At 37.2% G+C, this 14439-nt stretch overlaps 1 protein-coding gene across 4 annotated transcripts in view; it reads right to left on the bottom strand.

Moving 5' to 3' along the window:
• KIAA0232 (KIAA0232 ortholog) overlaps positions 1 to 14439 on the bottom strand; it is a 52491-nt gene that overhangs the window by 11378 nt on the left and 26674 nt on the right. For all 4 annotated transcript variants that reach the window (XM_010583489.1, XM_010583492.1, XM_010583491.1 and 1 more), the window contains 3 exons: positions 9619 to 9685; positions 8149 to 8230; positions 3552 to 6849 (listed from right to left, as the gene is read on the bottom strand). In XM_010583489.1, the coding sequence (XP_010581791.1) occupies positions 3552 to 6849; positions 8149 to 8230; positions 9619 to 9685 (3447 nt within the window). The remainder of the gene's footprint in view (positions 1 to 3551; positions 6850 to 8148; positions 8231 to 9618; positions 9686 to 14439) is intronic.

Raw genomic sequence — 14439 nt, 5'->3', positions numbered from 1 at the left:
AGGCACAAAGCAGACCTCTCTGAATTTTGCCTCCCTCTTATCACTACCTAGGTTTATGGAATGTTATCTCCTACACTACTGATCTCTGTAAGGCACCCTTCTTCCCTTCCTCTCTTGCCAGCCCTTCCTAAAGGAGTTATACACTTACATTGCATTACTCCAGTCAAGCAAAGTACCTCACCAAAACTAATAGACCAATTAAGTCATGAGATCCATAAACACTTATGGCTTTTGCCAGTAAAATTTCCTCATCCCCAAATGCATAGTCCTAGGCATGTTCAGACCTTAAAAGTTTGGTACTGATCCCAACAAACCCCACAAGTCCCTTTATCTATCTCAAGGACTTGATAGTATAAGCATTATTAGGGCACACCTACTAGATCAGAGCCCATATAACCTTTGTTGATAAGAGATTCAGCGCTGTTATATGCAGAGACCATTAACTGGACCAGATTGCGTACTTACCCATGACTCCACACCTAAGTAGCAAGAGCATTTACTTGGAAGAAAAGGGACTGTACTTCAGGGGTTATTTTTGTGGGTTTTGTTGTTGTTGTTTAGAGGTTGTTGGTGGGGGGGATGGGGTCTTGTTTGTTTGGGTTTTTGGGGTATTTTTTAATCTTAAGGCTAGGTATATAATTATCAATCACTTTTGAAGAACTTCTGCAGGAGCTATCAAGCAAATTCCTGCTGCAAAATATGCTATAATTCTAAAAGAAGTGCTCTAATATACGAGGTAAGAGGGACAAAACTGAACCAGATTCTCCTACAGTCTGATGAATAGGTATTTAAAGACATGTGTTTGCACAGCACATATATAATACAAGTTTATGTGATGCAAAACAGAATGTGTTACTATTACACTGTGGTCTACATTAGTATTTTCACATCCATTATTTATGCAAAAATATTGGAGGTACCTCAGAACACAACTCAAACTTTATGTTAGACAACAGTGAGTTAAAGAATAACTTTAATTTTTGTCATAATTCAATAAAAGGAAGCACAGAGGTTTCATTTAAAAAAATTCTTCACAAATATTGATCTATACTAATCAGTCAATTCCACAGCCCCTTCTCAAGTTAAAACTCTTTTTCCCATGCATGTACACGTGGGGTGTCCAGGAGGAATACTTCTCCTAAACTGTTCTACTTCTAAGTATTTTATATTGATTTTGTTTAATGTTCATGAAAATAAATAATATCACTCTTAAAAAGAAAAAAGCTCACACACATAAGACATTTGCACCCCTTCCTACACACAATATAGTCATCATCTTTACTGATTAAAGTTTACTTCATAACCAACATATTAAAATTGCTTTAATGCTTAAAAATACCCTCTTCCTTTACAGATAGACTTAACTACAATAATAAATTTAGATAAATGGTCTCAAGCCAAAAAGCCAATTATCTTCAGATGCACATTAATGGCTCTCAGAAAAGCCCACAGTGTGCATACACCCTCTTGAGACACACTAGATACAGGAGAGCTAGTTAACCCAGTCCTTCTGAGTTTAGGTTGTAATCAGGCTCCTCAAGCCCCCCAGGAAGAGCTTAATTGCAAACCAGATTGGAGTCTAGACTGCTGAGATGGTTGTTGGCCCTTTGTACTTCTCAGTGGCTTATAATTTTGAAGCTATGAAAATGCCTACAAAATCATGTGACCTGAGCAAGAGAAGCAGTTGGGTTTCCTCCTGCACTAAGGAACTTAAAGAAAATAAAATACCAGAGCTTTTTGAGCACCATTCAGTACCAACGTTTTTTTCAAGCCTCATAGCTATCATAAACTATGGAATCACTGTAAACTTATACCAGACACTTTCTACTTTCTCGAGTGGATAAGTGGTTGAAGCAAAGATGAGAATAAACATCCTCACGGAGCACTATGCATTCAGAAAGGATATCTGGAAGGGGCTGAAAGGAACTTTAGACTCTTGGTGTCACAAACAACTGTATTATACCATTTGTTCATTCATTATGTCCTACTGCATGATGAAGTTAGATTCTGCTTACTCCTGGTAAAAGGTAATTCTAGAATCTGTTCTGACTTACAGTCTAAGTTTATTAATGTTTTTGGTGACTCTTTTTGCAAGGCCTGGCACAAACACAGAAGCTTCCCAGGCTCCAGAAAAGACTTTTGGAGCCACTTCATCTCCATTAACTTAACAGAGCAGCAGGAACCAAGATGTCTAGAAAGGGTCTGGAAAAGTCACAAATTTGATTCTCTTGTGCAAGCAGCAGAAATCAACTTATTAACAGTGGGAAAAGAAGCTGCAATAGCAATGAATTTAAAGGAGGATGAGAGGAGAAACAAATAGGGAAGAAGGAAAATAAGGAACTCTGATTTTGTTCAACAAAAAGGTTAGCTTTAGTTTTAGCAAGAGAAAAGTTAGCTTTCCCTGCATGAATTAGTGTTTCAAACTAATAATTGAGGAGTATACAATAGCACAACAAAGCTGGGTGCACCTCTTCAGTTGAAAATGAAAAAAAAATCCCTCCTAATGTAGATATTACAACTGCTGAGTATGTGGAAGAGGAGGCTGAAGAAGAAAAGAAAATGTAAGATGCAACTTATAACTATCCAGACAATATCTCTGGGCTGGCCGCACAACTAAATTATTTTGTTGGTCAAATATTTCTTCTCAAGAGCAGAAGGAACTCATCGCAAGAAGGAACTTGGATATTTTTGGCTGGAAAGGATTTTTGCTCTTGACCATTACTTAACCTATGGCTACAAGTACCTGAAAGAAAACTCTGAGCTTAACTCGTAGTTATAGTTAGGCCTCCTGACAGTACTGTAGTAGACATGGATATTTTGCATCCATGTTTTATTTCTTTTTGTGTCTATGCTGACAAGAGAACATTTTAATTTTCAGACAATTAAGCCTTTCTACAAACCTTTCTTTGCTGAAGTTTACATTCAATAATTCAACTCCAAATTATTCTACTTGGAAGTAACTATATTAAAAAAACTGACTTCAGATCTTCCTGTTCAAAATTTTAAAATAGGTTTGAATCAAAATCAGTAATTTCTCATTATTCAAACTTTATGCACATTTTAACATATTATATGTAAATCAAATAAGCTAAAAACCTAAGGTAAACAGATTGTAAAGTTACATGAGTGTATACATGCATATATTTCTACAGGTATGCAAGATGACACCATAATGACTGAAGATGGTTCATTTTTCAAAGAATCACAGAATGACTGAGGTTCAAAGCGAACTCTGGAGGTCATTGTGTCCAACTACCCCCGCTCAAGCTGGGCCACCCACAGCAGGTTGCCCAGGACCGCATCCAGATGTCTTTTGAGTATCTCCAAGGATGGAGACTCTACAACCTTCCTGGGCAACCTGTGCCAGCACTAGGTCACCCTTACAGCAAAAAAGTTTTTCCTTATATTCAGATGGAACCTCCAGTGTTTCAACAAAACTGAACTTTCTAGAGAGCTATACAATTACAAGCATTAAAATTGAACTGTCACATGACAAATTGCTGGTTATCAGCTGCCAGCTGCAAATTCTGTAATTTTATATATCCACATACCTCTTCAAGCTCTCCTGAAGAAACAGGATTATCCTCGTACGTGGGGAAATGGCACCCTGCTTTACAACTGCAAAACCTGCTAGTCTCCTCACGTGGCTCCACTATTCTGCAGTTTACTTTGGAGCTCTCCATTGCCCTCCCATCTAGAGATTCTTTCATACTGCATTCTAAACAGGGATCTTGGTTTCCTACTGGCAACATCCCAGCCGACTCTTCTTGGGAATCCAATGATGTTTGTGCACTCTTCTCCATTCCAGACTTTTTTAATCTGGGAAGGAATTTTCCAGATTCAAGCTCTGATTTTCCATAATAATGCCCTTCTTTTTCTGCATCTTCTTCCAGAGGTTTGAGATCTGCTTGTGGATCCTCAAATACATCTACTTGAGAAGGGACAGCAATACTTCCCTCATCTTTTTCTGACTCAAATTCTGACTCACTTCCACCACCTGGAGAAAGTTCAGATGCAGAAATTGGGCGAAAGTGAGTCCTTGGAGAAATCCGTATAGCCCTGTACTGCGTTCGATCAACACCACATATCCTGGGGTGTAAAACCTCACTGTCTGAATCAGAGCACAGAATTGACTTAGGTTTAAAACTAGGGCTGAAAGATGCAATTCCTTCTGGCTCAAATGAACACTCTACATGAAGAACTTGTGAAAATGGATTGTTCAGGTCAAAGGAAGAGAATGAGTATTCAAGCCCTGGTTCTTCAACTTGAAAGTTACCACAAGCTCCCAGTAAGTCTTCATGGAAGATAAAAGAAAAACCCTTATTTAATCCGTTATCACCACTCTTTGATTGCTCATTCTGTTCAAATGATACAAATGGCCTCCATAATTGCCTATGACCAGGGGCAAAGCTATTACCTGGAGTCATAAAAACATCTGTACCAGCTATTGTCACTACATCAGAAGCTGCACATTGTAATAAGCTCCCTTTTGAGTGACTAGGTGGCACCACTGCCCATTCTCCATCACTGTTAAATGTTTTGAGCTCCCCATACACACCACCAAGTATAAATGAGTTTTCTTTATCCTGGTTAACATCCCAAGGTTTTGATGGTGTAGTATAGTCACCACCATCTACTTTTGATAAATCATTTGAGACAAAGGCTCTCTTCTCTAAATTCTCCTTTTGACCTTCCCAAAGATGATACTCTGATCTCTGCACTGCTTTATTGGGCTCCTGGAGGGTTTCAACTTTTGCTTCTGTATCCAAACAGCAGCAATAGTTATTTACATCAGTTGAAAACAATTCATCTTCTATTCCTTCTATTTCTACCATCGCTGCAGAATTTCTGTCTGTCATATTTGTCCAAATATCTTTAATAACCCCTGAGCTGTAGCCATCTCCATGTGGACTGTTTTCACTACACCCTTGTGTAGTTTCATAGTCTTTACTTTCTGCTTTTTGTTCTAGCTGAATACCACAGACAGATTCTAGCTTAGATTTTTTTTTGAAAATCAAAGTGGGCATTTCTCCTAAAGTTCTAGCTTGTTGCTGGCAGGTTTCTTCTGGCAAAAAATCTAGAATTTCTTCATCTACATAACTCGAAGACACTCTAGGAACTACATAATTAATATCTTCTGCATTAAATTGCGTGGATTCTTCATATGGAATATTTAAAGTCTCATTGTCTGAACGTGTTTCTTCCGAGTGTGACCATGGACTACAAGTTCTTGTTGAAAGATTGGAACAGTGTTCATTTTCATCAAAGGCACTATTTTTGGTCCATATTAGCAATCTAGACTGTGTTTTCCCAAGAATATTAGCAGTGCTACTAGAATCTGCATTTTCATTTCCCAAGTTGAGTGTTTCAAAAGAAAATGGTAAAACAGAGTTACTGCATTGCACTTCAAACACTGAAAAACAAGAGTTTATACCAGACCCTTCATTAATATCTGAAAAGAGCTCTTGATTGCCAGCAAGCATGTGTGAATTAAGCATTGTGCTGTCTAAGATGGGGGAGAATCTGATCGGAGAATCTCCTCCAAAACTTTCCCCATCTGCATCACCAGAACTAGAAGATGAACAGCACTCCCAAAATTGAGCTAAATTACTAAGGTCTTGCAAGAACCACCCTTCAGCACCAACAGAGCTGGTCGAATCTGTCCATATTGCACTTTCCCCTTGCAACTCCATTCCATCTAACACTATGCAACATTCTGCCTCAAAATCAGTTTTTTCTTTACTCTTTTGTCGAATCATATTTAAAATCCGACTCTCCCCTTGCATCGTATCTGAGGCACCAGGATCCAACATGGATTGATCAATATCCACTTCATAGAAGTGTGTTAGTTCTGACAGATGAACATCATCTAAATATTTGTCGTCCTCTGGTTGAGAACATATTGAGGTCCCAGCGAGGTCAATATCCTCATTTAGAACTGCAGGCATTTCTACAAAGTGACCATCGATGAAAGTACCTGCTGCGAGGTATGTTTTATGAATATTATTGTTGCTAATACAAAGACCATGCACTGATTCAGACAACTCTTCTACAGCCTCTGATGTTACGCCACATATATCTTCTCTGTTGCGGTATGTAGTCTCCAGCTTGCTTTTTCTGCTAAGAGGAACAAAGTACTCTGTAATCGGCTCAGTATACCACAAGGGTTCTTCTTTATATTCCTTTTCATTTCTGCTGTCTAAATACAAATCTTTTCCATCACTACCGCCAGCTTCTTTTCTTCCAATTTCTTTTAACGGCCTTTTACCTCTTTTGCACAGCTGTTTGATGGAACCGCTGCTACTGCTGCTACTGCTTCCACTGTGGACTTTTCTATCAGCCTTTTCACCAGATTTCACTGAAAGCCTGCTTTGCCCATTACGCCCTTTTTTATTTCGAACCTCTCTTGTTTTGTGTCTTACTTTAATACATTTCATTGATGCCTTGTATTCACCTTGATTACCACTAGAACTTGACCCAGCCTCACTGGATCCAGATGACCAGGAGCGAGGACGCATCTTTCCCTCAGACTTATGTCGGACTTGCTTTTTGTACAAAACAGGCTTCTCTTCAACACTGTTGTTACTAAATTTGTTTTCTTTCTCATTTTTACTTTTCTTCTGCTGGGTTCTTTCCTGTACAGTGGCAGATGCTTTATTACTTCTGTCTTTAGTTACTTCACTTTCACTATTGCAGTCCTTTGGAGAAGATGTATCCGTGCTAGTTGGTGGAGCAGTGGATGAAGATGAGGAGCTAGAGTAAGAGCATACTTTGGATTTATTCCATACAGTCATAATTTCCTGCAGGCAAACTGGCTTTTCAGAAAGAGGAGGAAATGCTTCATAGTACCTGAAATCAAAACAAAAAGGTGACATTCAGATAGGCATTAAGATTAGAAGGTATTACTAAACCACATCAAAACACTACCAATCTAATTGCCAAAAAATCTAGTTTGTTCTACATATGCACATGCCACTCATTGCACTGTTTATTTGAATGATAACAAAGGGGAGATTAAGATAAGCTTTAGAAGTGCTTATATTAATATATGTTTAAAAGCATACTGCCAAGTAAAAAAAAATCCCATTTTTAGGGAGTACTAAACTTCACTGTAGACAGAAATTGTGGATGCTTGAAACAGTGAAGGCCTACCTCCAGATTTATTAGATAATGTAGCAATTCACTACAGTCTTCTTAAACATGTTTGATTTAGAGTATAAATGAGGAAGTCGTGAATTTCAGTCAGTTCAGTCCCGAATTTCTGTTTTTTAAAAATTCCCCTCAGTGAACTGAGACACTATCTGTTAAGTTCTACACAGTTTGATCGGCCAGTTATTAAGAAAAAGCTATTGCAAAAAAAGATTAGTTCTTGAGTATTTTAAGATGCTTAACAGCTTTGTGCAACAGGGACAAGATTAAAAGATGGTTTTCTGCAATGTTTAAAGTAGTATGTGTTTGACAGCAAAGAGATTTATACTGAATCACATATATTTCAATGAAAACCTATTAACCAACATTCAGAAGTCAGTTAAGTTAAAGGCACATTAGCACAATCAGTTCCCTGAAGAAGTATCATCCATTTAGCAACACTTTCTGCCACCAATGGTTACTATTAAGAGATACAGAAGCAGTCATATCTCCAAGAAAAGTCAATGAGAAAACTCCTGGGTACTTCAGTAACACTGGACTCGGGTACTTGGTAACTAGCAGACCACTTCGGTTATAAAGAGTTTAAAGGTTAGAAAAGAGTTTGTTTCCCATTTCTGCAACAGAAGACAAAGAGTTCTGAACCCAGGAAACTGATTCTCTCCCTGCAAGTCTAACGTGTCAATTAATGCTGTTTTAAAGATGTTTAATTTGCCTAGTTGACTTGGCCTTAAAGAAACTAAAATGCAGTATTGCTTGAGTTGTACACACAGTCAAAAGAAAGCAGTCAGGACTTTGCCAGAAATTAAACTAGCCCATGGTACCAAATGCTCATATTTAAATATATGAAATTAACAAAAGAAGGTGGCAGGAAAAAAAATGTATTAATATCCACAAAGTCCAGATTCCCCACTAAGTTAACTTCACTGTGTTAAAACATGGGAGTAAAACGAGAAAAGAAAAAAGCATCTCAGACAAAAATAATAATAAAAAAATGCATACATTTCTACTTGATCCTTTGCTGTGGGAGATAAATCAGTCTCAGGAGACAAAGAGCCTTCTAACTTTTTGTGAATCTTCTCCTCTGTTTTGGAAGAAAATTCCAAATGCTTAACAGAAAAATTCAAAAAGCCAGTGTATATTATAACAGTATTTAACAAAGAACATTAGGATGTATACCTGTAATAGTAGTAAATTTCCATAAAACACTGTAAATAACAGAACAATTTATAGTCTGGTTATTATACATAAAGAAGTTACAAGTTACCACCCAAAATTCAAGTTTTCCACAGTCGTCTTGTTATGTCCTGCAAATTTCACCAAACATGACTGGCTAGCAGCTGCATGCAACTCCATGGTTAGAAATGCCCCCACTAGGAGACCTCCTATTGAATTTTTAGTTATTTCACATACAAATCCTTAACTTCTTGCATTGCTACATATACATATAAAAAAATCAACTATTTCACTAAATATTTTTATGAATGGTTGCATCTAACTTCTCACCTATTGCACTACAAGGAAGTACCCCTGCAGTAGTTGCTGTGCTTTGGGTGGATGTAAAGGCATATTTCCTGTGAGAGGTGACTCTAAAGATTTCTAATTCTTTATATTAAAATCTGTAAAATACCAAAAAAATGCTGTAAGATACACATTAATGTTACTTTTTTTCAAAATAAATGGTCAACATCACCTTGGCTCAGTAATAAAGTGCCACAGCATAGCACTATGAAATACTAGGAGCTGACTAGTAATTACTGTTTAAAAACAGGAAAAGGGAATGAAAACAGCTAAAAACATGCTTTAAGCAGGTAAATATTTATCCCTTATTTATTGCTATTTATACTACACAATAAGCATATTAATTTTACTGTAAGTGTCAAAGGCTGCTGCTATGTACCTGAACAAACATTTATGGGCAATGAACTTTCATTGGACACACCACAATTTTATATTATGCTCCCTGCCCTAAGCTTGACAACATAGAGTCCCCATTATCATTTCCCTAAAGCCCGGAAATTTTAAGCACACCTCTCTGTGATGGCTACTTGGATGCTTGTCACAGGAATAGCTACTATATAATGATTTTGAGGCCAATCTACTGTTTGCAAGTATCAATACAAAACAGGAACAGAATCAAGCCTACTTTATTTTTATTTCTTTTGGTGGGGAAGGGGGGTGCTGAATACGGCATATTTACTAAAAAAGCAAGCATAGCTGGTTATGAACAGTTATAGCTTTTCATGAGGAAAAGTCCCTTTGTGAATGGCTATTTCTTAGGTAAACAAAGCATACTAGTACAGAATCACTTCAATTATTTGAATGAAATTACTCAAATGTATTTTAAAATTGCATGGCCTGTATTAAAAGCTAGTGAATTAGCAGCCTGCTCCCCCAGCCCCACATCTCAGAATGTTACACAGTTGATAAATACGATATATGGCCTCAGAAGTTTAGAGATTTATTCCTCACCTTGCTTACTCTGAAGGTCTTTCAGTCTGGAGCAAAGCTCCTCCACTAACGTTTCAATCCCAGAGCTCTGCACAACAACAACAAAACCACGGGGTGGGGGGGTGGGGGAAGAAAAAAAGAAAACATAACTTAATAAAAAGAATATTCATTTTATAGAAAGACATTAATACAATAAACATACCTTAGCAGACATGTATTTTTATTTTTGCGTGGTAACTACACATTAAAAAGGAACAAAAATTATTACTAGATATAAATCCATTCCTAAAAATACATTAATTAGAGGTCAAAATGATTCCACTAAACATGTAGATACATTCCCACAAAGGTTTCAAACTACAAGTCACATTGTTGCACTATTGCATATCCAGGGTTTTACAAACTCTGCACTGTCACATTTACTGCACTGCATTACTATATCACTTAGGATTTAGCCCAGAGTCTCAGGATAAAAGTTCAAGAATCAACCGATCACTAAGATGCATGTTAAAAAGCTAAGCCTAACCCTTTTGGTTGCACAACTTATACCTGTGAGAAAGGGACTGTTAAAAGGACGCAAAGTCAGGAGTGAAGGTGAAAAGGAAAACAGTATGAAGACATGTATGTGTAGGTGGCAGAGAAGGAGAGGAAACGCTTCCACGATATCTTCATGCAAAACTTATCCCATAGTTTTGCCAGTTTACAATGCCTAGTTTTTTTCTTTTATAAACATTGTCTTGTTTGCTCAAGAAAGCACAAGGAAGAATAAACACCTTATTCATCTTCCCTATAAGCCTCTATTTTCCTCCTTTATTCCTCCACATAAACCTTCTATACACTCAAGCTTCCTTTTAAATCCCATTTCAGTGTTATTCTCACAGGATTCTGCTTTTACTATCTGCCTAGACTTGCAAGCAGTTCCAGATAAAGCAACAGCACCAGAAGAGCAAAATGCTGAAAAATAAACACACACGCACAAAATGGTACAATATACTAACTGTCCCACAGGAGAAAACCCTGTGCTATTCGTTGAATTCTAGTCAGAGAAATACTAAATACCAACCTACAGCCTGAAATGACCGTTCTCGGAAGGAAAACTAGGCAAGGTGGGTACTACGTAGATATTTGTGTTCGTAGTATTTTGATGCTCAGGGATCACACTTGGAGATTACACTTTGCACTTTCCATAACTGCAAACAGAAGGCTGGAATCACAGCTAAACGCAGCAATCCAAAACAAGTGAGGAGGATGCAAGAAGTCCCCTGCACATCACCATACAGCTGGGAATGGTAACAAGGAGAACCACGCAGCTTCTTGTATCCTGTGCACAGTTTCCTCAATAACAGCTCCAACATCTTGTCCCCATTGTACCTGGAGATTCTGAGACTTATACAAACCTCCTGCAAAATTATCTTACCACCTGAATTTGACATGATCTTGTGTGCATATAGTCATGGAATATGCATTCTCTCCAAAGGTAATGCAGGTCAAATATCAAGTTACAGAAATGCATAAAAAAGAGTTTGATTTGCTGTGTCACCATGGCGGTGTAAAGGTTTCATTTTTCCAAGATCTAAGAGTTTCTCCTCTCTCTTGATCACCAGCTAGAAATTACTGAGAAATGTGAATATATGTTGCTAAAGCACAAGAAAATATTATGGAAAAGGGAATACTAATTTATACAGTGAAACTAGCTTGTTTAATTCTCTGTCAGAAACACACACTTGAAAAATCACATACTGGAAGCAATGACTTATACGCTAACTTCTAAATTTTAATTATTTGCAGTCAAGTGAGAAAGCAATTTTCTATTCCTAACTGCATTGCTGCACTGAAGTGCTAAATATAAACCTTTATGCCACACACTTAACTGAGGATGACTTAGCAATATTAAACTTTAGAAGGCATCTTCTGTATCAGTAAATTTACCAACATAAATTAAATTGTTTAGAAATAACCAAGTAGCACAGTAATACAGACAAACCTATGTAGTTGTAATAATTGTCACTTTATGCCTACACCACTCCTAACTCCCCCCCTCCTCACCCCAAAAGGGCAACAGAGGAGGAGCTGGCCTTGGTTTTGCCTAGCCCTCCAAACTGTCTAATCGAAAGGACACCTGTAGCAAATACTCAAAATCTAATGAATATAGATTCACTTCCTTAACTTAATTATAACACCACGTACAAAAAAACCCCCCCAAATTCCCCCAAACCAGCAACAATATGCTCACCATTACACCGAAGAAGTGAAAACTTTTGGAATCAAATGCTTCATTTCCTCCTGTACCATGAAACTAATACTTGAGTCAGCTGACAGACTGCACGCTGTCCTGCATAGCACACTGATGTAGTTAGCGCTAGCTTTAAAAAAAAAAAAAAAAAAAGCGGGGGGGAAGCCACTGTGCAGAATGCCAAGTCTCTGGAGACCACTTGCTCAACCTCTTACTGCAGTATATAAAAACAAGCCGCAGGCTTAATGTAACAAATGGCTCAGCAATTATTTTGTGTATGACAGTGTTGTTCTCTAAACATGAGGTTTTGTTACTGTATTTTTTCACTGTTTAAGTTAATGCATTGTAGTTGCAGAAAACCCATTGCCACAAAGTAAGGCATTCCAGGCACTGGCTTGGTTCAATAGGACACAATCAGTTAACAAAATTAGGTGATCTGCCTGAACTGCTTTGCTTATGTTCAAATTTAAAGGCAGTCCCCAAGTACAAATACCGGAGTACCTTAAAGACATTTTTCAACATGGAAGTGCCTAATTATGATTGCTTTTGTAATTCCAACACAAAAGGCTTAAATCTCATGATTATCTATAAGATTATTTAAACCACTGACCCAAATTTCTACCAATCCTTTTCTCTCATTCAAACTACAAAGGGCAGCACATCATTTTTTTAATTCATATTTTTCATTTTGCGTAACAAAACTTCCTCACAATGAAAATGCATTTTATTGTGTTCTCCTGTTTCCAACATATTTCTGTTTCCTTCCCCTGCTTTAACTTACATCCAGTTCCATCATAAGTTGGTCTTTTGGGCTTTTCATCAGCTCGCTGAAGCAAGGGAAGGATTACATAAAGGATAGGTGTTATGTTACTGGCATAGGAGTGACCAGATAAATTAAGCTTCTGAACTCACCCAGCATGAACAAGAACAGTCAACCTTACTGCTGGAGTTACAGGACTCTAATAGCCAGTGTCTTCCTTACTCACCAACATGACTCCATTCAGAGCCAAATTAATGTAGTTCTGCATAATGAGGAATGAGAGCAATTAAAAAAAATAATAAAGCTCTCACATTTTTACATAAATGTAAAAGTATGTTTGTTGGGTAAAAATGTTTGTTGGGTTTTGGTTTTGTTTGTTAACACACATGCGCATATATATATATGTAATACCAAATCTTAAATCAAAGATCTTTTTAACATGCTCTACTTTGGAAATAGAGCAGTCAGAGATGACAAGTGGTAACTCATTAGCTTAAAGCAACCCAATCACTTTTATACATATGTTCACACCCCTGTATAGCTGCAGAAAATGTTCCCAAAAGATATTAAATCTATAAATTTAGTTACTTCTGAAATATTTTTATAAATTTAAAATAATCGGTTTAATTGTGAACCATGAAAATAAAACAATATTATGTACACAAATTCAAATCCACTAAAAACTCTTGCCTATGTTAACAGTGGGCACCGACTTCTATGTTCTGAGAGTTTTTAGTAAGAAGCTGTGAAACATTAGCTCCTCTCAGATTCTTGATGAATCACTTTAATTCTTGTTGACATTCATCTCTGCTAGTAGATTACTTGTGAATGTTGCAAACAAGCACTGCACAGTCACCGTCCAGGAGACTGAGCAAGTTTTTCCTGAATTTGATCACAAATGTTCATGCACCACTATTATTTCACATAGTTATTCTATGGAACTGAGGATAGCACTGGTCAGCAATTTTTTTTCATTTTCACTGAGCTTTCATCCCTTGTTGTCACCCAGTAATGATGTCTGGCTATGGCTCTCATACTTCCATACAAAAAATGCCATGCAAATGTATACTTTGTTCTGCACATCTGTACATATGCAATAGCCAAAAATTCTGGACAAAAAAAGGAAAACAAGTTCTCATAGCCAATACTCAGCATGAGCTTTCCACATCTGATATACCACAAATATATACACAGAAACTGAAAAATTCCATCAGATGATACAACTCAAAGGGAAGGGTTGTTTTGGGGGGGGTGTTTTAGTTTGGGTTCTGGGGGGGATGTTTTTTTTGCTTCTAACCTAACATAAGTTAATAGCTTCCACCAGAAGCTTTGAACTGTGTAGTGTAAATATTTACTAAATATGGCTTGTTACTTCAGGCCTGTAAGGTATGAAGAAAGTTCTTTGTTCCTCTTTAAGCTTTTTGAAATGACAGAAGCATTACACTTGATTTTACTTTAACAACTAAAATAATCACTCATTTGCTTTTAGTTTTTTAAGAGCTTTCTAGCTTACACTTTTAAAAGAAATCCTCATTTCACTTTCCCAGACATACAGAATTGTTTAGGTTGGAAAGGACCTCTGCAGATCATCTAGTCCAAACCCCTGCTGAAGCAGAATCAGCTAGAGCAGAATACAGATGCTCCTTTCACAGAATACAAGTTCAAACAATCTAGAAATTAAAGTAAATGAAAATATTCATAGTTTTCAATCATTCTTTTAACAGGTCACAGGACTCTCCAGACAGAGATGGTACTCTTAGTGTACTAGGACTGTTTTCTTGGCATGTAGCCTGTCACCAAGAGCAGGATTAGGTAGCTGTTCTATATGAATCAGCTGTTAAGCCACGTG

This window comes from Haliaeetus leucocephalus, unplaced genomic scaffold (assembly GCF_000737465.1).
Source record: "Haliaeetus leucocephalus isolate CR32 unplaced genomic scaffold, Haliaeetus_leucocephalus-4.0 Scaffold906, whole genome shotgun sequence".
In the NCBI taxonomy this organism is placed as follows: Eukaryota; Metazoa; Chordata; class Aves; order Accipitriformes; family Accipitridae; genus Haliaeetus; species Haliaeetus leucocephalus.
Note: the sequence above shows the minus strand (reverse complement) of the source record. Positions and strands in the feature narration are given on the sequence as shown.